At 42.5% G+C, this 25,797-nt stretch overlaps 1 protein-coding gene across 1 annotated transcript in view; it reads right to left on the bottom strand.

Annotated features, from left to right (window-relative positions):
• cubn (cubilin (intrinsic factor-cobalamin receptor)) overlaps positions 1-25,797 on the bottom strand; it is a 481,327-nt gene that overhangs the window by 244,237 nt on the left and 211,293 nt on the right. Inside the window, exons 30-32 of the mRNA XM_078535601.1 lie at positions 21,594-21,750; positions 21,392-21,508; positions 15,205-15,318 (exon numbers count right to left, since the gene is read on the bottom strand). Coding sequence (XP_078391727.1) covers positions 15,205-15,318; positions 21,392-21,508; positions 21,594-21,750 — 388 coding nt within the window. The remainder of the gene's footprint in view (positions 1-15,204; positions 15,319-21,391; positions 21,509-21,593; positions 21,751-25,797) is intronic.

Genomic DNA, 25,797 nt, shown 5'->3' with positions numbered 1-25,797 from the left:
TGCGGGCAAAGCTGGCTAGGCCAACATTTATTGTCCATCCATAATTACCCTTGAGAAGGTGGTAAGCTGCCTTCTTGAACCTCTGCGGTCCACCCATGCCCACAGTGCTGTTAAGGAGGGACTTCTAGGGTTTTGACCCAGCAACAGGTGAAGGAATGGTAATATATTTCCAAGTCAGGATGGTGAGTGGCTTGGAGGGGAACTTCCAGGTGGTGGAGTTCTCATCTATCTGCTGCCCTTGTCCTTCTAGATGGTAGTGGTCATGGGCTTGGAAGATGCTGTTGAAGGAGGCTTAATGAGTTCCTGCAGTGCATTTTGTAGATGGTACACACTGCTGCCATTGTGCGTCAGTGGTGGAGGGAGTTAATGTTTGTGGAAGGGGTTCCAATCAAGCAGGCTGCTTTGTCCTGGATGATGTCAAGCTTCTTGAGTACTGTTGGAGCTGCACTCATCCAGGCAAGTGTGGATTATTCCATCACATTCCTGACTTGTGCCTTCTCAATGGTGGACAGGCTTTGGAGAGTCAGGAGCTGGGTGACTCACTGCAGGGTTCCTAGCCTCTGACCTGCTCTTGTAGCCACAGTATTTATATGGCTAGTCCAGTTCACTTCCTGCTCAATGGTAACCGCCAAGATGTTGATAGTGGGGGAATTCAGCAATGGTAATGCCATTGAACTTCAAGGGGCGATGGTTAGATTCTCCCTTGTTGGAGAAGGTCATTGCTTGGCACTTGTGTAGCGGGAATGTTACTTGCCACTTGTCAGCCCAAGCTTGGATATTGTTCAGGTCTTGCTGCATTTGGACATGGACTACTTCAGTACCTGAGGAACCTCAAATCGTGCTGAACTTTGTGCAATCATCAGTGAACATCCCCACTTCTGACCTTCTGACTGAAGGAAGGCCATTGATGAAGCAACTGAAGATGATTGGGCCAGCTGTGTGATTGTCACTCCAACTGATACTGTCATCTGCATCTGCAGCAGGCAGGCTGGTGAGGATGACGTCAAGTATGTTTTTACCTATTCTTGGTCCCGTCAGTACCTCCCACAGACTCAGTCCAGCACCTATGTCCTTTAGGATTCAGCCAGCCCAGTCTGTATTGGTGTTTGGCGATGGACATTGAATATCCCACCCGGCATATATTCTGTACCCTTCCCAGGGCAACTCCCTTCCAACTGTGTACCACTTTGCTGCCACCTCTGCTGGGTCTGTCCTGTTGGTTGAACAGGCATACCCAGGGATGGTGATGGTGGTGCCTGGGACATTGTCTGTCAGGTATGATTCTGTGAGGATGACTATGACAGTCTGTGGGACAGCTCTCCCAAATTTAGCACAAGCCCCCAGATGTTAGTAAGAAGGATTCTGGAGCGTCAACAGGGCTGAGTTTGCTGTTGTCGTTTCCAGTGCCTAGGTTGATGCTGGATGGTCCGTCTGGTTTTATTCCTTTTAACCTTTTTAGCAGCTTGCTAGGCCATTTCAGAGAGCAGTTCAGAGTCAACCATCTTGCAGTCGGTCTGGAGTCACAGGTAGGCCAGAGCAGGCAAGGACAGCAAATTTCCTTCCTTAAATGACATTAGTGAACCGCATGGGTTTTTACAACATTGATTCATGCTCATCATCAGATTTTTAATTCCGGATTTTGTATTGAATTCTAATTCCACCATCTGCCGTAGTGGTGTTCAAACCCGCGGCACCAGAGCTTTATCCTGGGTCTCTGGATTACTACTCCATTGATAAAACCACTACGCCACCACCTCCCCAGTTATGGTGGAAAACTAGTAGAAATCCTATGGACCTTCAGCCCCATTGACCAATTAGAAATAGCAAACTCCTGCAAGAGCAAGATAACCCCTACCAGACCTAGAATTGTCCATTCTGAAATCCAGCAAAGATGCTTTTACTTTGTCAGCTCAAAAGAAGGGTGATGTGATGAGAATGAATTTCCACTGTCAGAGAACTAGTTAGGCATAGTCACGTGATTAGACTGGAATGTTAATCGTTTAGTCAAACAGCTAATGAATGCATCTGAAGTATGTTGTAGAAATAAACTCAAATTCTGCTTAGTTTTTTCTTGTAAATGCAGGAAAATTTACTTAAAAACTAAGACAAGCCTCAGCACAGCCCATTGTAAGTATTAGTTAATATTACTTGGTTAAATCTTCTAGATTCCATTCAGTAGCAAAAGATGGTAGATGCTGGAAATATGAAATAAAACATAAAATACTGGAAATACTCAGTAGGTCAGGCAGCATCAGTGGAGGGAGAAACAGAGATAACAGGCTGGATTTTCCTCTTCGACTCGGGAAAGTTGAGTTGAGCCATTTTCCAACGTCACGCTTCCAACTTCTGAAACACAGCCCATTCATCCAGAATTTTCGTATTCCAGAGTCAGGCTGGGCTGGAGTCATGACCTCCACTTCCTGATGCAGGTCAGAGGTGGACATGTAGGCGGGCTAGATGCCAAGGCCATCAGGTTACTAATTCTGCCACCATTCACTGGGACATCGGCCCAGTTCTCCGTGTGGTTGTCAGGCTCTCTAGCTCTTACTCTTCACCCCCTTCCAACCCTCATACCCTCTTCATGCCCCCCATATATTACCCATGTCCCGTCATCCCCTCCATGCTCACTCACCCAGTAGCAACTATATACATAACTCAGGAGCCATATAATACTGGGAAGTCTTTGAAATGCTCAGTAAGTTAAAAAAAAACACAACCAGCCATTCAAACTCCCTTTGAAAAAGGTTAATAAAACTGACAATCAAACATACAGCCATTTAAATTCCCCTGTAAAAACACTTTCATCTCAAGTGCTCAATAATTGACAAAAATAAGTAAACTGCCATTCAAAAACCTCTTCAAAACATGTAATCCTTTTATCTGCTCATAAACTGTCAATCAAATGAACCACACATTACCCTTCACAGGCGTGTGAACAATTCCTGCTAAGTTAACTCCATTAGTGGAGTTTGGAATTCACCCATGCATTCATAATGGGATTACATTTCACAGTTGAATAAATAGATCCTACTAGCTCAATACATTAGGCTCTTTGGAGTTACCTGTCCAGTCATCTGCTCCATATTTTTCAAAGGCTCAATGGAGTTTCATCAGAGAAGTCTGGCAACTGTTCAGTTTTTCTTTCAAAGTCTGAAAAGATCTCTGAACTTTAAATCATTATAAACCTCAAGCCAGTGTCCTGATGATCCATTTCAAACAGATTTTCAATACTGATGAATGCAGAAGAAGACTTTATTCACTGGATAAAGCACTTTAATGCATGACAACATTTACATAATGCTGGTCAATTTAGAGGTCATCTACCTTTAAGGACAGAACCCTATGATCAATCACGGAATTAAAAACATACTTAAATCAACATACACTATTACATTATGATATTTTAATTTGGCAAGAACTTTTAAACTCACCTGTCAAAAGGTACCCAACTCCAGAACAGGCTTGCCCTACTTTCATGAATTGAGTTGCCTGGTGCTGTTCCCATAGGCTTCAGGAACCCACCAGCTTCAATGTTTCTGTTTGAACATTTTCCATATAATGGCACAAAACATTTATATCAATCAAATTTTGGCAACACACTGGATTTATGGAGGAAATTATAATTTAGGAATGTAGATAAGAGAATAGTATTGGGTAAACAAACAAAAAAATAAATAAATAAGTAACAAGAATCTCTATGGAGCTCATGCATACAAATAGATTGTTTTGGAGCTCTGTTATTTTTGATGAGATAATAGGCTAGATTTTGCTGTAGAAATACTGATGAGGCTAACAGCACTCATTAGTATTAAAGTGTAAATTGGACAGTAACTTCCAGTGACCACATGTGCACACAAAAGGAAAATCAGGAAGTTTCTGACCATGTTGCCCCGTTCTTCTAGAAGCTTCACTATAACAGTGTCTTGCTTGGAGACTCAACATTGAAAAACAGTAAGGCTTGCACTTATATAGCACTTTTTATGATCACTGGATGTCTGAAAGCACTTTACAGCCAATGAAGTACTTTTGAAATATAGTCACTTGTAATGTAGAAAATGTTGTAGCCAATTTGAGCACAGCAAGCTCCTACAAACAACAATATGATAATGACCAGATAACCTGTTTTGTGATGTTTATTGATAGATAAATATTGCACAGGACGCCAGGGATAACTCCCTTGCTCTTCTCCAAATTAGTGTCATGGGATATTTTATATCCATCTGAGGGGGAAAATGGGACCCTGATTTAACATTACATTTAAAAGACAGCACTTCTGACTGTACAGCACTTCCTGAGTACTGTACCAGAGTGTTAGCTGTTGTAATATGCCTTTAAAGGATATCAGCATGACATCACTAGAGGAGAAATGTAGCATGTGCTCCAGTCTTAGTTTCACTTTTGCTTTGAGCAGAGCACACATACACAACTCCGTTGCCTTTAAACGTTATACCCATGTATAATTGTTCTCATGTTCCAAGTCTTAATAAATGAACCCACAATGTGTTTACCCAAGTGGTTTGGTACCTTGTGTCTTGTGCAATAAATAAGCCTAAGCTACTATATCATTATAATATAATGGCAAAATATTGTGGATGCTGGAAATCTGAAACAAGAACAAAAAATGCTGGAAAAACTCAGCAGGTCTGATGGCACCTCTGGAAAGAAAGACAGAGTTAACGTTTCAAGTCCATATGACTCTTCTTCAGAGCTAAAGGGCAGTAGAAATGTGGTGAAATATATATTATTTAAGGGGAGCGGAACAGGTGAAGCTGGATAAAAGGCCAGTGATAGGTGGAAGCAAAGGAAAGATTGTGAAAAATGTCATAAACAAAAGGTCAAAGGGTTGTTAATAGTGGTGGTCGTGGCTAAAGGAAGTGCTAATGGTGACATTAAGCACGGAAAGCAGAATGTGATAATGGCAGGACCAGGGTAAGCACTATGGAAAGTGACAGATGGCCCTAGTTGGGGGGTGGGGTGGGGGAGGGGACAGTGGTGGGAAAAAAGACCGCAAAAGCTAAAAGCTGTGGATAAAACATTGAATAAAAATGGAAATAATTTAAAAAAAAAATAATAATAATGAAAATAAGTGGGGGGGGGGAAATAATTAATTAAATAAAGATTAAAAAATAATAAAAAGAATAAGAAAAAAGGGGGTGGGGATGGAGGAGAGAGTTCATGGTCTGAAGCTGTTGAGCCCAATGTTAAATCTGGAAGGCCTAGTCGGAAGATGAGGTGCTGCTCCTCCAGTTTGCAGTGATCTTCACTGGAACATTGCAGCAGGCCAAGGACAACCGTGTGGGCATGAGAGCAGGATGGGGTGTTGAAATGGCAAGCAAAAGGAAGGTCTGGGTCATGCTTGCAGTCAGACCGAAGGTGTTCTGTAAAGAGGTCACCCAGTCTGCGTTTGGTCTCTCCAATGCAGAGGAGACCGCATTGTGACCGCTTCCTATTACTGTGAAACTTTCAAAGTACAATGGCTCATTCATTCCACATGCAGGATTCATTGTCCTCGAGTGCAAGTACAATCAACCCTCCTGGCTGAGTTATGATATGGCAGGTGGTAATTGCCAGTCTGACCAAAACCCAAAGTGGAAACTTGGCCAACAACAATTTTTCAATTTGTATTCATTACGAGAAGCTATGTGCACTGAAGTCAGGAGAAAAGAGTCCACAACCACCTTTGGAGAATTTAAATATCAAATTAAGACATTTATTAACAAAAAGAAAGAAAACATAAACACACAAGATTACAATGATGTGGTTAAATTTACTTTTATATTTCCCAAAAGATTTCTACTCAACTGGACTCCCAAATCAACACCCTTTTCCAGGCGACAGTCCAAATAGATTATTAATCTATAAAACATCCAGTAATATTACCAGAAGGCACTCACAGCTGCTAAAAAGGAGGTATTTCACAGCTCCTCTCTCCCTCTCACTTGACAATGCAACTCGAAGGTGTTTAATAAAACGTTGCTTTCTGGAACAAGCAAACACTTCTCTGGGGTGGCTAGAGGCTGCTTTTTTCACAAGTCTGTTTTACACAGTGCACCTTTCAAGATCTCACATGGCCACTCACACCATACAACTTTCAATCTTTCCTTAAATATATTTTCTCCCTTTTGATCTGTAAACCCATTGCTCTAACCTTGCTTTGGAAGTAACTTTTCCCAGATAATAAAAATCTTTCTAGTTGTCCTTATGGCCAGCACTTTCAGGAAAAATAAAGTTAATAACTTTGCTTTATTACCTATGATTTTGGCAGCTGTAAAAACATCCGGTCATGTCCCTTTGAAATTCAAAGAGCTAACAGTTCACTTCTCACTTATCTCCTAATGCAAATTCCCATTCATACGGTATCTACTGAGACCTCATCTTAGCTCACCTATCTCCATTGTAAAAATGTTGTTTTTAAACTTAATCCCTTCGATAATTTAAACCTTGCAGCCTGACTGTCTTCAGTTTAATTAAATTAGTCATACACACGCATACATACAAACATACACACACAAACATACACACAAGCCTCCATTAGCCTGCTTCAATATCCCACAGTAATATTAGGAAAAATGATATTTCCTTTACAGCTGTCACAGATGTTCTACACCATGGAAACTAAAGACCCAGGGATTGTAGGTCTATCTGCATTTTGTGTCCTGACACAAGTCATAAACCATGGAATCAGTCAGACATCACAAGGCGGATCAAGCTCAGAAACTACTCCTATCACCTCAGTTCACTAACTAACATCAAAATATCCGAAATGTTTCAACAATATTGGCAGTTTCAAGGGAGATGCAACATTACACTTGCAGGAGAATGCAAGTCCATCAATTAATACAAGGTGAAAGCGCGGCATACACATCGAAGACAAATTGAAGATTGAGCTAGACAAAATGGAGAAAGACAGCATCATTAGGAGAGTACAAGAGCACACAGATTGGTGCAGCTCAATCACATGTGTCATAAAGGACAGATCATTCAGAGTATGCCTTGATCCATGACATTTAAATGCAGCTTTAAAATGCTGTCCTTACAAAATACCCACATTAGAAGTGTTAAACCTGAGATTTGTAGGTGCAAATTTCTTCTCGAAGCCTGATGTCAAGCATGGTTATTGGTCAGTACATCTTGTGGAGAAGGCCCAAGAACTCCCTGCATTGGAAACCCACTTTCAACAACATCCTTTTGGGCTATCTGTTAGCCAGGATCTCTTTCTAAACTCACATGAATTGCATTACATGCTCTGTATCAGGATGTATCTTTATTGCAGATGATGGTATTCATTCATAGGATGTGGGCTTCGCTGGCTGGGCCTGCATCTATTGCCCATCCCTAATTGCCCCTGAGAAGGTGGTGGTGAGCTGCCTTCTTAAACCGCTGAAGTCCATGTGGTGTAGGTACAACCACAGCGTTGTTAGGGAGAGAGCTCCAGGGTTTTGACCGAGCGACAGTGAAGGAACAGCAAATATATTTCCAATGCAGGATAGTGAGTGACTTGGAGGTGAATGTCTAGGTGGTGATGTTCCCATCTATCTGCTGTCCTTGTCCTTCTAGATGGTAGTAGTCGTGGGTTTGGAAGGTGCTGTCGAAGGAGCCTTGGTGAATTCCTGCAATGCATCTTGTAAATGGTACGCACTGCTGCTACAGTGCGTTGGTGGTAGAGGGAGTGAATATTTGTGGATGTGGTGTCAATCGAGCGGGCTGCTTTGTCTTGGATGGTGTCAAGCTTCTTGAGTGTTGTGGGAGCTGCACTCAGCCAGGCAAGTGGGGAGTATTCCATCAACACTCCTGACTTGTGCCTTGCAGATGGTGGACAGGCTTTGGGGAGTCAGGAGGTGGGTTACTCGCCGCATGATTCCTAGCCTCTGACCTGCTCTTGTAGCCACAGTATTTATATGGCTAGCCCAGTTCAGTTCCTGGTCAATGGTAACCACCAGGATGTTGATAGTGGGGGATTCAGTGATGGTAATGCCATTGAACATCAAGGTGCGATGGTTGGATTCTCTCTTGTTGGAGATGGTCATTGCCTGACACTTGTGTGGCGTGAATGTTACTTGCCAATTGTCAGCCCAAGCCAGGATATTGTCCAGGTCTTGCTGCATTTGGACATGGGCTGTTTCAGTATCTGGGGAGTTGTGAATGGTGCTGAACATTGTGCAATCCTCAGTGAACATCTCCACTTCTGACCTTATGATGGAAGGAAGGTCATTGATGAAGCAGCTGAAGATGGTTGGGCCGAGGACACTACCCTGAGGAACTCCTGCAGTGATGTCCTGGAACTGAGATGACTGATCTCCAACAACCACAACCATCTTCCTTTGTGCTAGGTATGACTCCAACCAGCGGAGAGTTTTCCCCGTGAATCTCATTGACTCCAGTTTTGGTAGGGCTCCCTGATGCCACACTCGGGCAAATGCTGCCTTGATGTCAAGGGCAGTCACTCTCACCTCACCTCAGGAGTTCAGCACTTTTGTTCATGTTTGAACCAAGGCTGTAATGAGCTCAGGAGCTGGGTGGCCCTGGCAGAACCCAAACTGGGCATCAGTGAGCAGGTTATTGCTGAATAAGTGCTGCTTGATAGCATTGTTGATGACCCCTTCCATCACTTTACTGATGATGGAGAGTAGACTGATGGGGCGGTAATTGGCTGGGTTGGATTTCTCTTTCTTTTTCTGTGCAGGACATACCTGGGCAATTTTCCACGTAGCCACATAGATACCAATGCTGTAGCTGTACTGGAACAGCTTGGCTAGGGACGCAGCAAGTTCTGGAGCATAAGTCTTCAGTACTATTGCCAGAATATTGTCAGGGCCCATAGCCTTTGCAGTATCCAGTGCCTTCAGCCGTTTCTTGATATCATGACGAGTGAATCAAATTGGCTGAAGACTGGCATCTGTGATGCTGGGGACCTCCGGAGGAAACCGAGATGGATCATCCACTTGGCACTTCTGGCTGAAGATTGTCGTGAATGCTTCAGCTTTATATTTTGCACTGCTGTGCTGGGCTCCTCCATCATTGAGGATAGGGATATTTGTGGAGCCTCCTCCTCCAATGAGTTGTTTAATTGTCCACCACCATTCATGACCGGATGTGGCAGGACTGCAGAGCTTAGGTCTGATCCGTTGGTTGTGGGATTGCTTAATTCTGTCTATCACTTGCTGCTTATACTGTTTGGCATCCAAGTAGTCCTGTGTTATAGCTTCACCAGGTTAATACCTCATTTTTAGGTATTCCTGGTGCTGCTCCTGGCATGCCATCCTGCACTCTTCATTGAACCAGGGTTGATCCCTTGGCTTGATGGTAATGGTAGAGCGAGGGATATGCCGGGTCATGGGATTACAGATGTGGCTGTATAAAATTCTGCTGCTGCTGGTAGCCCGCAGCTCCTTATGGATGCCCAGTCTTGAGTTGCTAGATCTGTTTGAAATCTATCCCATTTAGCACGGTGGTAGTGCCACACAACACGATGGAGGGTATCGTTAATGTGAAGGTGGGACTTCGTCTCCACAATGTGCTCCTACCGATACTGTCCTAGACAGATGCACCTGCGGCAGGCAGGTTGGTGAGGATGAGGTCAAGTATGTTTTTCCCTCTTGTTGGCTCCCTCACCACCTGCCGCAGTCCCAGTCTAGAAGCTAAGCCCTTTAGAACTTGACCAGCCCAGTCAGTAGTGGTGCTACCGAGCCACTCTTCGTGATAGACATTGAAGTCCCCCACCCAGGGTACATTCTGTGGCCTTGCCACCCTCAGTGCTTCCTTTAAGTGTTGTTCAACATGGGGGAGCATTGATTCATCAGCTGAGGGAAGGCAGTGCATGGTAATCGGCAGGAGGTTTCCTTGCCCATGCCCAACCTGATGCCATGAGACTTCTTGGGGTACAGAGTTGATGTTGAGGACTCCCAGGACAACTCCGTCCCGACTGTATACCACTGTGCCGCCACCTCTGCTGGGCCTGTCCTGCTGGTGGGACAGGACATACCCAGAGATGAGGATGGTGGTGTCTGAGACAATATCTGTAAGGTATGATTTCGTAGGGATGACTATGTCAGGCTGTTGCTTGACTAACCTGTGAGACAGCTCTCCCAACTTTGCCACTGGCCTCCAGATGTTAGTAAGGAGGACTTTGCAGGGTTGATAGGGCTGTGATTGCTGTTGTCGTTTCCGTTGCCTAGGTCGATGCCGGGCGATCCATCTGGTTTCATTCCTTTCCTGTGACTTTGTAGCAATTTGATACAACTGAGTGGCTTGGTAGGCCATTTCAGAGGGCATTTAAGAGTCAACCACATTGCTGTGGGTCTGGAGTCACATGTAGGCCAGGCCAGGTAAGGACGACAGATTTCCTTCCCTAAAGGACATTAGTGAACCAGATAGGTTTTTATAACTATTGACAATGGTTTCACGGTTGTTATCATCAGACTTTTAATTCAAGATTTTCATTGAATTCATATTCCACCATCTGACGCGGTGGACTTGGAACCCGGGTCCCCAGAGCATTACCCTGGTTCTCTGGATTGCTAATCCAGTGACAATATCACTTCATCATCATCTCCCCCCTCCCCTCTGATATAGCTGTGGGAAGAACAATGCAAGAACATGTACCATAATCTACACTTATTGCTGCGAGCAGCATGTAATGAAGGATTGGTGTTCAACAGCCTGAAATGGATATCAAAATGCATCAGATCAATTTTTTCAGTTCTATTCATTCCAGTGCTGGCATGTGTCCCAATCTAAGTAAAATAGAGGATATTAAGGCCATGCCAACTCCTCAAGATAAGTACGATCTTCAAAGATGTTTAGGGCTCTTTAATTTTTTGTCCCCATACCTTCAATTTCACCAAAAAATCTTCATCACTAAGGGAATTGTTGAGAAAGCATGTGCCTTCCTGTAGCACGAAGACCACCAACACCTCTTTGAAACACTTAAACAGTCACTATGGGAAGTGTCAACATTGCAATTTTATGATCCTAGGGACAACTACCCCGGAAATAGATGCCTCACAGAAAAGTCTGGCACCACGCATACTCCAAAAAGGGAAACCGTTTGCAGTTGCTTCAAAATCTCTGTCCGTAACACAATCCAACTACTCCAACACTGAGTGGGAAACATTAGCTTTAGTGTTTGGGATCACGCATTTTCATATCTATCTATTAGGCAAAAGATCTGTGGTAGAGACCGACCACAAAGCACTGGGGGTGATTTGGCAAAAACCATTGGCAGTGCACTGCCAAGATTGCAGCATTTCTTGATAAAATTTCAAGTTACGACTGTGAGATTAGGTATAAACCAGGTAATTTGATGGTCATATCTAATACACTTAGCAGTTTGCCTAACCCAGTGCAAACAGAAGATATATCCTTGGATCTACAAGTTTGGCTCATTGACATCGAACCGAAGATGTTCTACAAATTGATCTGGTACATTTTGTAGAACGCGAATACCTGTACAACAAGAAATCGTGAAAGATTCTGCACTACAGAAACTGTGGAAAACCATCATCAAAGGGTAGCCTGGTTCAATTCAGTATGACCATAAAAATAAGACACCATTTTGGCCTTATTGGGAAGAGCTAGGCATCTCCCAGGGCATTTTTAAAAGCAGGCAGGTTATCATACCAGAATCTTTGCAATGTGATATTCTTCAACACTTCATCATTCACACATGGGCATAGATCGGACAAGAAGACTCACAAGGGAGACAGTCTATTGGTTGGGTATGAACAATGACATTGAAGTTGTCGTCATGAAATGCAAGGCATGTCAAGAGCATAAGCCAAGTCAGCACAAAAACCATTAATTCCACTTGAAGTTCCTACCCATCCTTGGTCCAAAATCGCATCCAACCTCTTTCACGTCCATGGCACTGACTTCATTGTCATCGTCAACTACCTTACCAAGAACCCCATTATTCGATAATTGCACAATATGTCAACCACAACTGTCGTTGTGCCATTTTCAGTTTATGTGGTGTGCCTAGGGAGATCACTATAGATAACGGTCGATAATTTATTGGTAAGCCATTTCAGGGTATGTGTGAGAAGTTAGCTATCGATCACACTACTTCTTCTCCTTATTACAATCTTCTCATTACATTTCTAATGGCCTAGCTGAACAAATGATTTTTATGGTGAAATTCCTAATTCTCAAATGTAGACAGACAAAGCAAGATCTACACATTGCATTGTTATATCTGAGAGCGACACCTTTAAGTGCAACTATTTCATCCCCAACAGAGCTTATGTTTGGCAGACCAGTGCATACCAATTTATCTACCCTTACCCATTCTAGTCTCTCAGAAACTCGAGAGAAGCCTGTAAAACTACAAACTAAGATGAACAAGGTGCAAGATAAAAATGCAGGTACAGAATAGCCAGGTTTACAGTTGGAACAACAAGTTCGCATCCAGGATCCCACAGAAGGTACCTGGAAATCAGCCAAGGTGACATGGATTTGTTCAGAACCAAGGTCCTATGAAGTCTTCACACACAAAGGGGCAACAGTGAGGCATAACCAAGGACAAATCAAATCCTTTCCAGCTCCTCAACCACCATACAGTCCTATTGCAACTAGGACAAGATCCCAAATGCAGCCAGGAACAACATCCAAGAATGACAATCCCACAGATCACTGTGAGCAATTAAAGAAACCACCAATCAAGGTTACCAACATAAAATCTGGGTGTACCAGCAGATTATCTTTACGCTTTAGAGACTCAGATTCATCGGCTCTATGCACTTACGTACTGGTAACTAAACATGCACATGTATTGTAAATAGTTATACATCTTCGGAAGGGGGAAAGAATCTTTAAAAAGAAAGTGGGATGTTGTAATATGCCTTTAAAGGATATCAACGTGACATCACTGGAAAGGAAATGTGTCATGTGATCCAGTCTTAATTTCACTTTTGTTTTGAGCAGAACACAGTCAGTTCTGATGCCTCCAAGCCTTCAAGTTTATACCTATGTATAACTGTTCTCATGTGCCTAGTTTTAATAGACGAACACACCACGTGTTTACCCAATCCCTTATGAGCAATTGGTGCTTTGTATCTTATGCAGTAAATAAGCCCAAGGCATTATGTCATTATAATAACACAATTTTATCCATGATTCTTGTGCTCAAGTCCTTGACTGGGATTCTATCTCACACCTTCTGACTCAGAGGCAAGAGTACTGCCAAATATGCCACAGTTGACACCTCATGCATGAAATGATGTGAACTTGCTGTGCTTATGTGATTATATACCCACTAAACTCAGAAAAAGTTAAGGCTTGCCCATTTTAGAATAAGTACATTTTTAATGGCGTGATTTCTTAATTACTGCCAAACAACTTCTCTGGCACTGATTTTTTTTTAACTGTCATCTTATTCCTTCAGATTTTATAATTACAGTTGGAGATTTTAAAAATTATTCACTTTTTATTTTTATTCAATACATTCTTTCTAACTCTATCTCTCTCTTATTTCAACCTTTCTTTCCTTCCCTTAATTTCACTTTCTGCACTTGTTTGGACATTGAATTGAATATTCTAACTAGTGCTTGTTCATTCTCCGCACTACTCATTTATTGTTTAATACGATTGATTAAAGAAATACATTATTGGTTGCCTTATTCACAAAAGGTCCAAGGTTCACTGCAGATTGCATTGTGCCAAAATGTGTCTCTAATTACAGTAAATTCCAGTGCAAAATCTCATTGAAAATCTGTGGGCAAAGTGCAAGTGGAATGAATGGCTGGTACCATTTGTTTGAGGCTGAGAATAAAATCCAGCCCAGTGTACGCACACGTGTACTATATATATAGTTATTACTAACACGTTGTTACTGGAGAAAATACCCAATTCATGCAATCCATGAATATTAAACTAGGCATCAGATCCTGAGAAAGACAGCCTCATGTTTTAAATTTTCCAGAGCTTTTAAATATCTAATAATAAACTGGGATTGTTCTCCTTAAAGCAGAAAAGGTTAACAGATAACCTAATATAGAAATTTAAGATTATGAAGGGTTTTTATAGAGCAAGTAGGGACAAATTGTTTCCTCTAGCAAGTGGGTTGGTAATCAAAGGTCATAGATTATAAATAATTGAAAAAAAAACTAGAGGGAAAAGGAAAAGATAATTTTTCCTCACACAGAGGGTTGATCTGAAACACACAAGGAGAGTGGAATCAGATTCCAGTAGAACCTTTCAAATGCAACTGGACATGTTCTTGAGGAGGACTAACTTGTAGGGTTATAGGGAAAAATCTGGGGTGTGGGTCTAAATTGGACAACTGTTTCAAGGAGCTGACATGATGGACCAAATGGTCTCCTTCTACGCTGTAAGAATCTGGGGTTTTGATCATCCGGGCAGAACCCGACACCCGGATCATTTCTGGATCCTGACACTGTCGCATCTGTGTCATTGAGAAGATGCTATTTTAAAATGCGGATCCCCTAATTGGGCCAGAGGTGAGCATGGTGCCCAATTACTGGTGCTGGGCATTGCCAAGAGGTGGAAACTGACTCTGGAGTGCAATGCTCAAGGCAGACGACAGCCATGACTAGGCTTGCCGTTGCCTTGCAGAATACAGCAGGCAGAGATCAGGGGACCAGCAGCCTCAATGCACAGACCAGTGGCTAAAAGGTTAATGATAAGGTACTGGACCCACTTGGTGTGAATCACCCTTCATTTCCACAATTTTCCTACAGTAGAAACAACACTTAATGGTTCCCAAATTGCTGCCAACAGCTGCGCACGAATGTGCAGCAGCCTGTTTACTTTTCCCAATCTGTGATTTGAAAGTCACCTTCTGGCCCACCCCAGCTCATTAGCAAATTCTTCAAGGAGTTTAAGCGGCAGTTACCTGTAGGCGAGCAAGTTGCCCCTCTCCCCACACCCCACCCTCACTTTGAAAATCGCAGCGGAGGAGTCGGAACACTGACACGCCATACCGGAGTGCTATTTTAGAAGTAGGTTCACACTAAAACTTGCACTCAAGGGCAGTTGAAAATTAAGGCCAATGATTTTATGTCTTACTTTTGCTGATTGTTAATTATAAGGAACTTTTACCACTCTTCTAAGACAGGCATTCAAAATTCACTCAATTGCAAGTTGAAGACTGCTTGAAACTACTGATAGTCATGATTACAGTTAAGGTATATTAGTTTAGCTGTTGCCATCACTATAGTATGAAAATTATCTCAACTCTTCACTTACCGACAGAAGGGGCCCCATAGTTGTCTCCATCTAAGATTTGCAAAGCATCTGCTGAACAGTCTGCATCTCTGCTTTCAATTGCAAAGTCAGTAAAAGAGATTGTGACATGGTTAACTGTTGACAAAAAACAGTTCTCAAGTTACTGCACTAGCTATAGCTCAATAATCATTAAAGGCCATTACAAGGAAACCACAAGCAGTTATGTTTCCTTTCACAATTTATTTTACTTACCTTTTCACAAGGAACTAGCATTCTATCCTAGATATGCAAAGCTTTGATGGATCTAACAGAAACTATTGGAACTTTTTCTTTTCACCAGTTTCCACAATTTTAAATACAGTAGTATTCATTCATATGTGAGAAATGCCCCCAGTAGATGGTTCTGAGAGTAACTGAAGCCCCAAATTTAATTGGGAATAGGATTTGTGTGTGCAGACGGGGCAAGGCAAGTTAGCTGGTTATCAGTAAGCTTTCACAGAATCACAGAATCACACAGTGCAGAAGAGGTCCTTCGGCCCATCGAGTCTGCACCGACACGTGAGAAACACCTGACCTACCTACCTAATCCCATTTACCAGCACTTGGCCCATAGCCTTGAATGTTATGACGTGCCAAGTGCTCATCCAGGTACTTTTTAAAGGATGTGAGGCAACCCGCCTCCACCACCCTCCCAGGTAGCACATTCCAGACCGTCACCACCCTCTGGGTAAAAACGCTTTTCCTCACATCCCCCCTATACCTCCTGCCCCTCACCTTGAACTTGTGTCCCCTCGTGACTGACCCTTCAACTAAGGGGAACAGCTGCTCCCTATCCACCCTGTCCATGCCCCTCATAATCTTGTACACCTCGATCAGGTCGCCCCTCAGTCTTCTCTGCTCCAAAGAAAACAACCCAAGTCTATCCAACCTCTCTTCATAGCTTAAATGTTTCATTCCAGGCAACATCCTGGTGAATGTCCTCTGCACCCCCTCCAGTGCAATCACATCCTTCCCATAATGTGGCAACCAGAACTGCTCTCAGTACTCCAGCTGTGGCCTCACCAAGGTTCTATACAACTCCAACATAACCTCCCTACTTTAGTAATCTATGCCTCAATTGATAAAGGCAAGTGTCCCATCTGCCTTTTCCACCACCCCAGTAACATGCCCCTCCACCTTCAGAGATCTATCTATGGACACACACGTCAAGGTCCCTTTGTTCCTCAGAACTTCCTAGTGTCGTGCCGTTCATTGAATACTTCCTTGTCAAATTACTCCTTCCAAAGTGTATCATCTCACATTTTTCAGGGTTAAATTCCATCTGCCACTTATCTGCCCATTTGACCATCCCATCTATATCTTCCTGTAGCCCAAGATAATCAACCTCACTGTTAACCACCTGGCCAATCTTTGTGTCATCCGCAAACTTACTAATCCTACCACCCACATAGTCATCTATGTCATTTATATAAATGACGAATAATTAGGGTACCCAGCACCCTGTGGTACGCCACTGGACACTGGCTTCCAGTCACTAAAGCATCCTTCTGGCATCACCCTCTGTCTCCTACAACTAAGCCAATTTTGAATCCATCTTATCAAATTACTCTGTATCCCATGTGCATTTGCCTTCTTTATAAGCCTCCCATGTGGGACCTTGTCAAAGGCTTTGCTGAAATCCTTATAAACTACATAAACTGCACTATCCTCATCTACACACCTGGTCACCTCCTCAAAAAATTCAATCAAATTTGTTAGGCATGACCTCCCTCTGACAAAGCCATGGTGACTATCCCTGATCAAACCTTGCCTCTCCAAGGGGAGATAGATTCTCTCCTTCAGAATTTTCTCCAATAGTTTTCCTACCACTGACCTGAGACTCACTGGCCTGTAGTTCCCTGGCTTATCTCTACACCCCTTCTTAAATAGCGGAACCACATTAGCTGTTCTCCAGCCCTCTGGCACCTCCCCCATGGCCAGAGAAGAATTAAAAATTTGGGTCAGAGCCCCTGCGATCTTTTCCCTTGCCTCCCTCAGCAGTCTAGGACACAAATCATCTGGACCTGGAGATTTGTCCACTTTTAAGCCTGCCAACACTTCCAATACTTTGTCACTCCCTATATCAATTTGCTCAAGAGCCTCGCAGTCTCTCTCCCCAAATTTGATACCTTCATCCTCATTCTCTTGGGTGAAGACAGATGAGAAGTATTCATTCAACACTCTACCAATGTCCTCTGGCTCCACCCATAGATTGCCCCCTTGGTCCCTAATGGGCCTTACTCTTTCCCTGGTTATCCTCTTCCCATTGATATACTTATAGAATATCTTGGGATTTTCCCTACTTTTACCAGCCAGAGCTTTCTCATATCCCCTTTTTGCTCCTCTAATTGTTTTCTTAATCTCCACCCTGCACTGTCTGTACTCCACTAATGCCTCCGCTGATTTGCTCCCCTTGTACCTGCTAAAAGCCTCTCTTTTCTTTCTCATCGTATCCTGAATATCTCTGGTCATCCATTGTTCTCTGGGCTTGTTACTCCTTCCTATCACCCTGGAGGGAACACGTTGAGCCTGTACCCTCCCCATTTCCTTTTCCCCACAAGTAGCTGTTCCCAGTCTACCTTGGCCAGATCCTGCCTTATTTTACTAAAATCCGCTCTCCCTCACTCCAAAACATTTTTTTTTGCAACTTGTCTATTTCTTTGTCCATAACAAGCTTAAATTGTACCATGCTGTGGTCGCTATCACTAAAATGCTCCCCCACCACCACCTCAGCCACCTGTCTGGCTTCATTCCCCAGAATTAGGTCTAGCACTGCACTGTCCCTTGTTGGACCCTCTACATATTGATCTAAAAATTTCTCCTGTACACATTTCAAGAAATCCACTCCATCCAAGCCCTTAACTCTATGTCTACCCTAATTAATGTTGGGAAAGTTGAAATCACCTAATATATTTACCCTATTGTTATTGTTTTTACACACTTCCACAAATTGTGCACATATTTGCTCCTCAATTTCCCGCTGACTATCTGGGGGTCTATAATAAACACCTAACAATGTGGCTGCCCATTTTTTATTCCTAAGCTCTACCCACAAAGCTTCATTCGATGCCCCCTCCAAGATATCATCTTTCCTTACTGCAGTAACTGACTCCTTAACTAATAATGCAATGCCTCCTCTTTTACCCCCTCCCCTGTCTCGCCTGAAGATTCTATATCCTGGAATGTTGAGCTGCCAATTCTGAGCCTCCCTCAACCACATCTCAGTGATGGCTACTATATCACAATTCCACGTGTCAATCCTTACCCTTAACTCATCCGTTTTACCTGTAATACTCCTGGCATTAAAGTAGAGGCCATCCAGCCTTGCCTTACTCCCTTAAAACTTAATGCAGCTGTACTCCCTCTGACTTGATTGTTTTACTGTATTATGATGTGTCCTTATTCTGATAACATTCTGTGTCCCGTCCCCCTGCTAAATTAGTTTAAACTCCTCCCAACAGCACTAGCAAACCCGCCCGCAAGGATGTTAGTCCCGCTCTGGTTCAGATGTAGACCGTCCTGCTTGTACAGGTCCCACCTTCCCCAGAAACGGTCCCGGTGATCCAGGAATCTAAAACCCTCCCTCCTGCATCAACTCTTACGCCACGTATTCATCTGCGCTATTCTCCTATTTCTGAGCTCGCTAGCACGTGGCAATGGGAGTAATCCAGAGATTACAACCCAAGAGGTCTTGCTTTTTAGTCTACTGCCTAACTCCCTGAATTCTTGATGCAAGACCTCATCCCTCTGGCCAATTAGAACTCTACCAGGTAGGCAGGCAGTTAAGATCACTCCTTCAGTTTCTGAAAGCCCCAGAATTAGTCCACCTAAATTCTGCTGGGTGCTGCTCTATTATATTCGTAAAACAGCAAATGCTGTATCTAGTGTTGTGTGAATTTTTCCGACACATTACTTTTTAATTCTAGTATTTAATAAATTAGTCGCACCAGTGACAGTAACTATAATGTCATCATATTCTGGATTGTGTTGCTGTCTCTGTTTTAATATGGTAAAATGCTTTCCAAAATCTTCATTAAGATAACACTGTCCATTAATTACTTTATAGATTCTTCAGTCAGAAATGGCTTAATTGGTTTGACCAATATCAAATTACAGGCTGATGTACCAGTGCACTGAACTACTGCACAGTGAAATCTCCTGTGCTTTTCACCATGCTGTCCCCAGTGTGTATATTGCATCCCTATTGTTGATTACTTTCATGGCATCTCTTATATTTATTGTTAAATTGATGTATGTGACATTAGACCTAATAAGAAATATTTCATATGTCTATTTCAGACAATTAATTTTTAACACCCCTCGGTCCATAGCTGTAAATTCAATGTCACTTTCATCACATAAATTTTAACTCATTGAATTGCTGCTGAATAAATGAGTAAGAATTGAACTGCCTGCAGATAAAATTAAACTGCAAGTAGCCTTAATTGTTAAAACACACAAAACTGAGAAACATTGACTTTGGAATTATACTTTGTGAATAGTACCATATATTTAACATATTCATATGAAATTCTTCTGCTATGTTAATGGGTGCATTGACCTATTAATTTTACATGGGTTAGTATCTTTGACATGTTTTAGAACATTTTAGGTGAATTTTCCTCAGGGTGTGGAAAAGAACATTATTTCTAAAATACTATTATTTTTAAAAGCAAAGTGCGTTCACACAAGTTCTTAATTTAAAAAGGTACTTAGACAATAGGTGGCTAAAATTAAGTTAAGCTTTGATGTTGCTTCCTCAAAGATGGTTAATGATAAACAATTCATTATCCATTCTCCACACCTCACATTCATTGAGGTACAATGCAACTTGGGAGTGGTGGTGGAAGTGGAAGGGTGGAGGGTTAGAACATAGAATAGTCAGTAGTGAATTAATCACCATTTTACACCCTGCCCAATTTAATTTTGGTTGCCTTCAACACAGGTTACATTATAAAGTCACATATTTATAAGGAGACAAGGTTTGCCAAACAGAAGTCAGCTTCCTTTTAAAGAAAGACCTGAATTCATTTGGCACCGTATAGCTTAGAATTTGGTCTTTGTTTCTCTATATTTCTGCGTGATAGGATATTTAATCATGATATTTAAATAATGCTGACATCAGGTATTGTCATAGGTCCCAACTCAAGTCGAGATGGCCATGGCCATCTTGGAGCGTTAAGTACTGTACCACCAATTTTGCTCTATTACCACCCATTTGTGCCCAAAGTAGGTGAAAATTTACTTCATATGTTTCTCCCCCCTCAATTCAAGCCAGCACCATACTTTCCCTGCACTTTGCAATTTGGTTCTTTTGTGCATGTTTGGGCCAAGGCTGTAATGGGTTCTGGAGCGAGTGGTCTTGGTGCAACCCAAACTGAGCATCAGCAAGCAGGCTATTGCTGTATAAATGCTACTTAATAGCGCAGTCGATGACACCTTCCATCACTTTGCTGATGAGCAAGAGTAGACTGATGGGGCGGTAATTGGCTGAATTGGTTTTGTCCTGCTTTTTGTGGACAGGATATACCTGAGCAATTTTCTACATTGTCAGGTAGATACCAGTGTTCTTAGCTGTACTGGAACAGCTTAGCTAGGGCCTGGCCAGTTCTGGAGCACAAGTCTTCAGTACTACTGCAGAATCCAGTGCCTTCAGCCACTTCTTGATATCACATGGAGTGACTCAAATTGGCTGAAGACTGGCATCTGTGCTACCAGACATCTCAGTTTTAGTGAAGGATGTTGAAGGATAAATACTAGCTAGGATGCTGGGGAGAAGACCCCTGCTCTTCTTTGAAACAATGCTATGGGTTCTTTTATACCCTCCTGAGTAGGCAAACGGAGTCTCAGTTTAACATCTCATCCAAATGCCAACACCTCTAACAGTAAAGCACTTGCACAGTACTGCACTAGGTTGTCTGCCTAAGTCACTGAAATAGGACTTGATCCCACAATCTTTTGACTCAGAGGTGAGAGAGCTGCCAACTGAGCTACAGCTGGCACACGCATTGTCAATGACAATGCAAATGGTTAACTGAAGCAAAACATAGATGATGATTAATTTCCTAGCTGGTAAACCACACACAAAAAGGAAAATCATTCAGCATTAGCTAATACATTCACAAAAAAACAGATGACTGATAGTGGTCATAGTGAGAGTCTTACGTACATGGCTTTTGGCCTCGAATAATCCAGCTACAGTTCTGATTGTTCAAATAGTTGTTGGGATACAGAGGTGACGTGATAGCTCCACCAATATCATCAGTAATAATATAGGACCCACATGCTGTAAAGAAGACAGGATGTGAAAGCAGGACTTTCTGGGTGAAGTGATGTAAATCTTCTAAACTAAAATTTTAAATTGGACATGCCTTGATTGAACTGTGCTCTGAATCCTCTGTGCTCATTACTGCTTTGTGAGCGGAAACGTACATAGATTACACTGCGAGTAGAGGTGATCCCTCCTGGAATTAAACCACCACACAGTTTTCCCAACATGGGGGCTGCTTCATCCAAACCATCATAAACCTGCAAGAGAAGAGATAGCAATTGCAAATGTTAGCATGGATTATGAAGAATATCAGTCAGAGCAGTACAGGCTAGGGGATTTGATTTGTTGAAATACTTAAAGCTAATTTCATAATTTGCTCTTCACCTTAGGCCTTCTACATTGTTGCAACCAAGCTCAGTGCAAGCTTCATGAACAGTAAGCCTCCTTGGCACACTAGAGCCCTCTGGTCTGAATGTTAACATTAGAAATTTCAGATCTTAGCTATGTCCCCTCTTTTCTTGCTTTTTTCTCCAATTTGGAGCTGAGGGAAGCAATTTTAACTACAGCCAGGAAACAGCTAGGTGGGCAGTGAGCAGAGTGCACATGTTTGCCAAAGTGAGGGCTGAACCATTTTGTGGCGTGGGCTTCATTTATTGACATGCTGCTGATGAACTGTAGACATCAAGCAGGCACCCTATGCACACTGTGTGTGCATGTGCAGGAAATCAGCTGGTTCCCATGTAGAACCTGAGGGGTGTGGCAATCGCGGGTGCCCTTGGATGAGCCGGTAGTGACTGGAGAGTTGTTGTGCATTCAGGAGGAATGTTGCTGTTCCTATCAGCCCTATCAAAAAAAAGCTTTAATATTTCCCAGGCTGTTTCGGGAGTAGCTTTTAGTGGTTTCTTTAAGGGCTGCTGGTTAGCCGATTTTCCACCTTGTTAAAATGGGCAGAGTATATGTGGTGCAGGCCTATTTACACATCAAAATTGCAATCAGGTCTGACATACATAACAATATATCAATTTGCATATTACAAATGGACCTCAGCTTAGCACAATTGTGCCTATCACATCCTATGGAGTAGCCGGAGCACCAGTGTAAACAGGGCAGAAAGTGCCACAATGCCATTTGCAGGCTGCTACTGCCCTGTTTACATCATGCAGAAGGATTAAAATCAGCCCTGTTATTTTATTGAGTGTTTTTTCAATGCATTTCCATTCCCTCAATTAGTTATTTCAAAAGCTTTGTTCTTTTAATGTCTAATGACTAAGATGATCTTTGCAATTCTTTCACCAGTATTCTACTTTTTCCAAATTTTCTGAAAGAAACAATCATTTGGAAGCTATTTATACTCATTAGGTCACTCTCTGTGACGACATTCAGGCTCCCTGCTTTTACCTGCTGATTTCCTTTTATTCATTTTACCCTTCTCATTTTACTCAGTCATTTGGAAGGGCTTGTGTAACAATTTCCAGCTCTGGTAAAGGATCTTTACAGAAGCTGCCAGAGCTAAAATGTGTTCACATTTTTTGGTTTGAATTTAGATTTCAAATATGTGCAGTTTTTACTTTCTTTTTATATAATTTTAACTATGCTTAAATCTGAAAAATTTAAATGCATAGCCTACATCCAGCTGTTCAGCGTGATCCTTTGTAGCACTTTGAATTTTACCAGAATGGGGTCTTGTTAAACTATATTTCTTATAATGTTACAGGCATCATCTTTTGACTCACTGTTAATCCAGCAGACATGAAATTTAGACTGGCTGCTATGGTGATTGGAATGTTAGATCACTGTATTGGATCACAGACTTATGAAAATATTAATATATGACTAGTGCGTCAGGGTGACCGCCATAAGATAAGTTTAATTAAAGGAAATGCAGTGAGCTGGTCCCAGATATTTGGACTTTATGTTTCATTAACAGCAGGGTCCTGCAGTCTTAAAGTGACCAGCTTTCTGTAAAAAAGGGAAGATTGGCTTGGAAAGGTTGAAGTAGGAACAAAAATATTATCAAATTTAAAAGCGCTCAGAGCCAAAAATAGAGAAGTAAAAATTTTAACGGCATCTCATACAAGGTATTAACCACTGGAGGCAAGATGATTTCTATTTGTAAAAAGGCAATGGTAAAAAATAATGAAATGAAAGTTACCAAGAATCAGTTTTCATGTATAATTAAGATAAATTTAAATTCCTCCACATGGAATAAATTAAATATGTTAGATATTTGGTTGGAAGTCTGAGGAAATTTAATTTAAACCACAGTAAAACAATACACATTTCTTTCTTTGCTTCCTTTCTAAACTCCATGTGCATGTCATTGTTCCAGAACTTAAAGACAGACAATTAATTAAGATCAGTGTTTAATCACATTTATTGTCAAAGGTGGACATCACTTGAACAACTGGCAAATGAAGGTAAATTTTTAAAAAGAGGTGAATATTACACGTTGGTTCCAAAGCTTAATGATTCAGATCCAACAAAACTAGCTGTGGCACAGCACAATGAAACTTAGCAAATAGATTTCACAGGCTCAGCCAGCGATATGAATAAATCCACCTCTACATCACCTCACCTCTAAGTGGATTTCTTCTATGCAGACAGGGCAGAAATAATTTTCAAAACTACTCACAATTTTTAAAAATGGAATATTAAGCCTGTCTCAGAAATGTGAATGTGTAAGAAAAGGGCGCTTGTATTTGCTTTTGAATGGCTCCATAATAGGCCTGCAGAGGCCCAGTGAAAGGAAAGCTGCAACTTTAGCCTTTAGCCTTGAACTAAAAGACCACACAGATTGCCATTAGTAATTGCAGCTCAGGGCTTTTTCCCTCTCCTTCTAAATACTGTAAAAGCCACTGAGCGACATGGGAAGATTTTTGTGGGCCAGGAGGGGGCCCTGTACCATTCAACAGAGTGTGGGGGTCACGTGGGTAGCTCATATACATTTGAAAATTACATTGGAGTTCTAAAAACACAAGGCTTATTCAATTGCTTATTCAAGTAGGCTCTCGCCTCAACCAGGCCTAATTCTGAGCACTCTCCAAAAGCATAGCGGTTGAACATGGGTAAAAACAGCTCAGTAAGTTGTGTCCCACAATTTTAGATACACTGGGCAGAATAGTCCCACATTTGCACTAAGTGCGGTAGTGGACAGATAAAACGACGTATCATCCCAAGCCCGCCACATTACTTATGCATTCCCGGGAAACACGCCACTTCGATGGTGGGTGGGCTCCGATTCGCCTGCCACACTGTCACCTCGCCGCTTCATCATGCCAGGCACCACATTTAAAGTACAGCCATGCTCAGTGCTTCCAGCAAAGAAGACATGGCCTGAAAGACATGGCAAGAAGACTGTAGCTTTCGAGCGCCTTTTGGACGCAATGGAGGCCAGTTGTGATGTCCTCTACCCCAGCTACATTACCGCTCTGGCTTGGTAGGCAATGGCAGTGGTGATCAGAGCCAATGTTGCACATAAGAGGTTGGCCATCCAATGCAGATAGAGGATGAATGATCTCATCCATGCGGGCAAGATATGGCAACTATCTCATCACTCTAAACTCACACACTCAAGCCCATCACACATTCACTGGCATCTCATGCACTGCCAGCTCAAGGGCCATCACCACCCATTCTCACACATACACCCTCACATATCCATCTGGCCTCATCTCCTCTGGAGACTGCCTCCTCAGCCCTCAGCATCTTGAGAGACCACTTGCACAGATCAACATGTGCCCTCACATACACCCTGGAATACCCTCCTTCCCCAGCACAGCCCTCATCCTGCAGCCTCTTCCACTTGACGCCACTTCTCCCCCTTCCCCAAACAAGACCTTGCCCTGCAGCCATTGAAAAACTACTACATATGGCTGATCTGGTAGGTAGAAACCTGCCTGTCAGCACACCTAAAAGTGATGTGGTGCTGACTGTGATGCCTGGCGCTGATGACTGGGATTGCTGACTGAAGCAAGGTAGACAAAAAAACCTTGAAGTTCCACGCGAAGTGCAGCCTGCCATGAGCACGCCTTATATATGCTGCTGTGAAACATGTGTTTTCCCACCAACGTGGACAGATGATCCAGCTTGGTTGGGGGAGGGGGGGGGATGAGTCCAGCAGGCTGGTTTTATAATGATCTGCTGATGTATTACAATGAGGTTCCCAATGTCCGATGGAAGGGAACTCGGGCCGCCATCGGCAAGCGGAGCAGACGATCACAAACTGGTTTCATGATGTCATGAAACCGATTTTTGGTCTTCTTGCCACATTGCCGGGTCACTCCCCCAAACACTCCTGATGTCGG

This window comes from Cetorhinus maximus, chromosome 3, assembly GCF_964194155.1.
Source record: "Cetorhinus maximus chromosome 3, sCetMax3.hap1.1, whole genome shotgun sequence".
NCBI classification, from domain to species: Eukaryota; Metazoa; Chordata; class Chondrichthyes; order Lamniformes; family Cetorhinidae; genus Cetorhinus; species Cetorhinus maximus.
The sequence above is the reverse complement of the archived record's forward strand: the minus strand, read 5'-3'. Positions and strand labels throughout refer to the sequence as shown.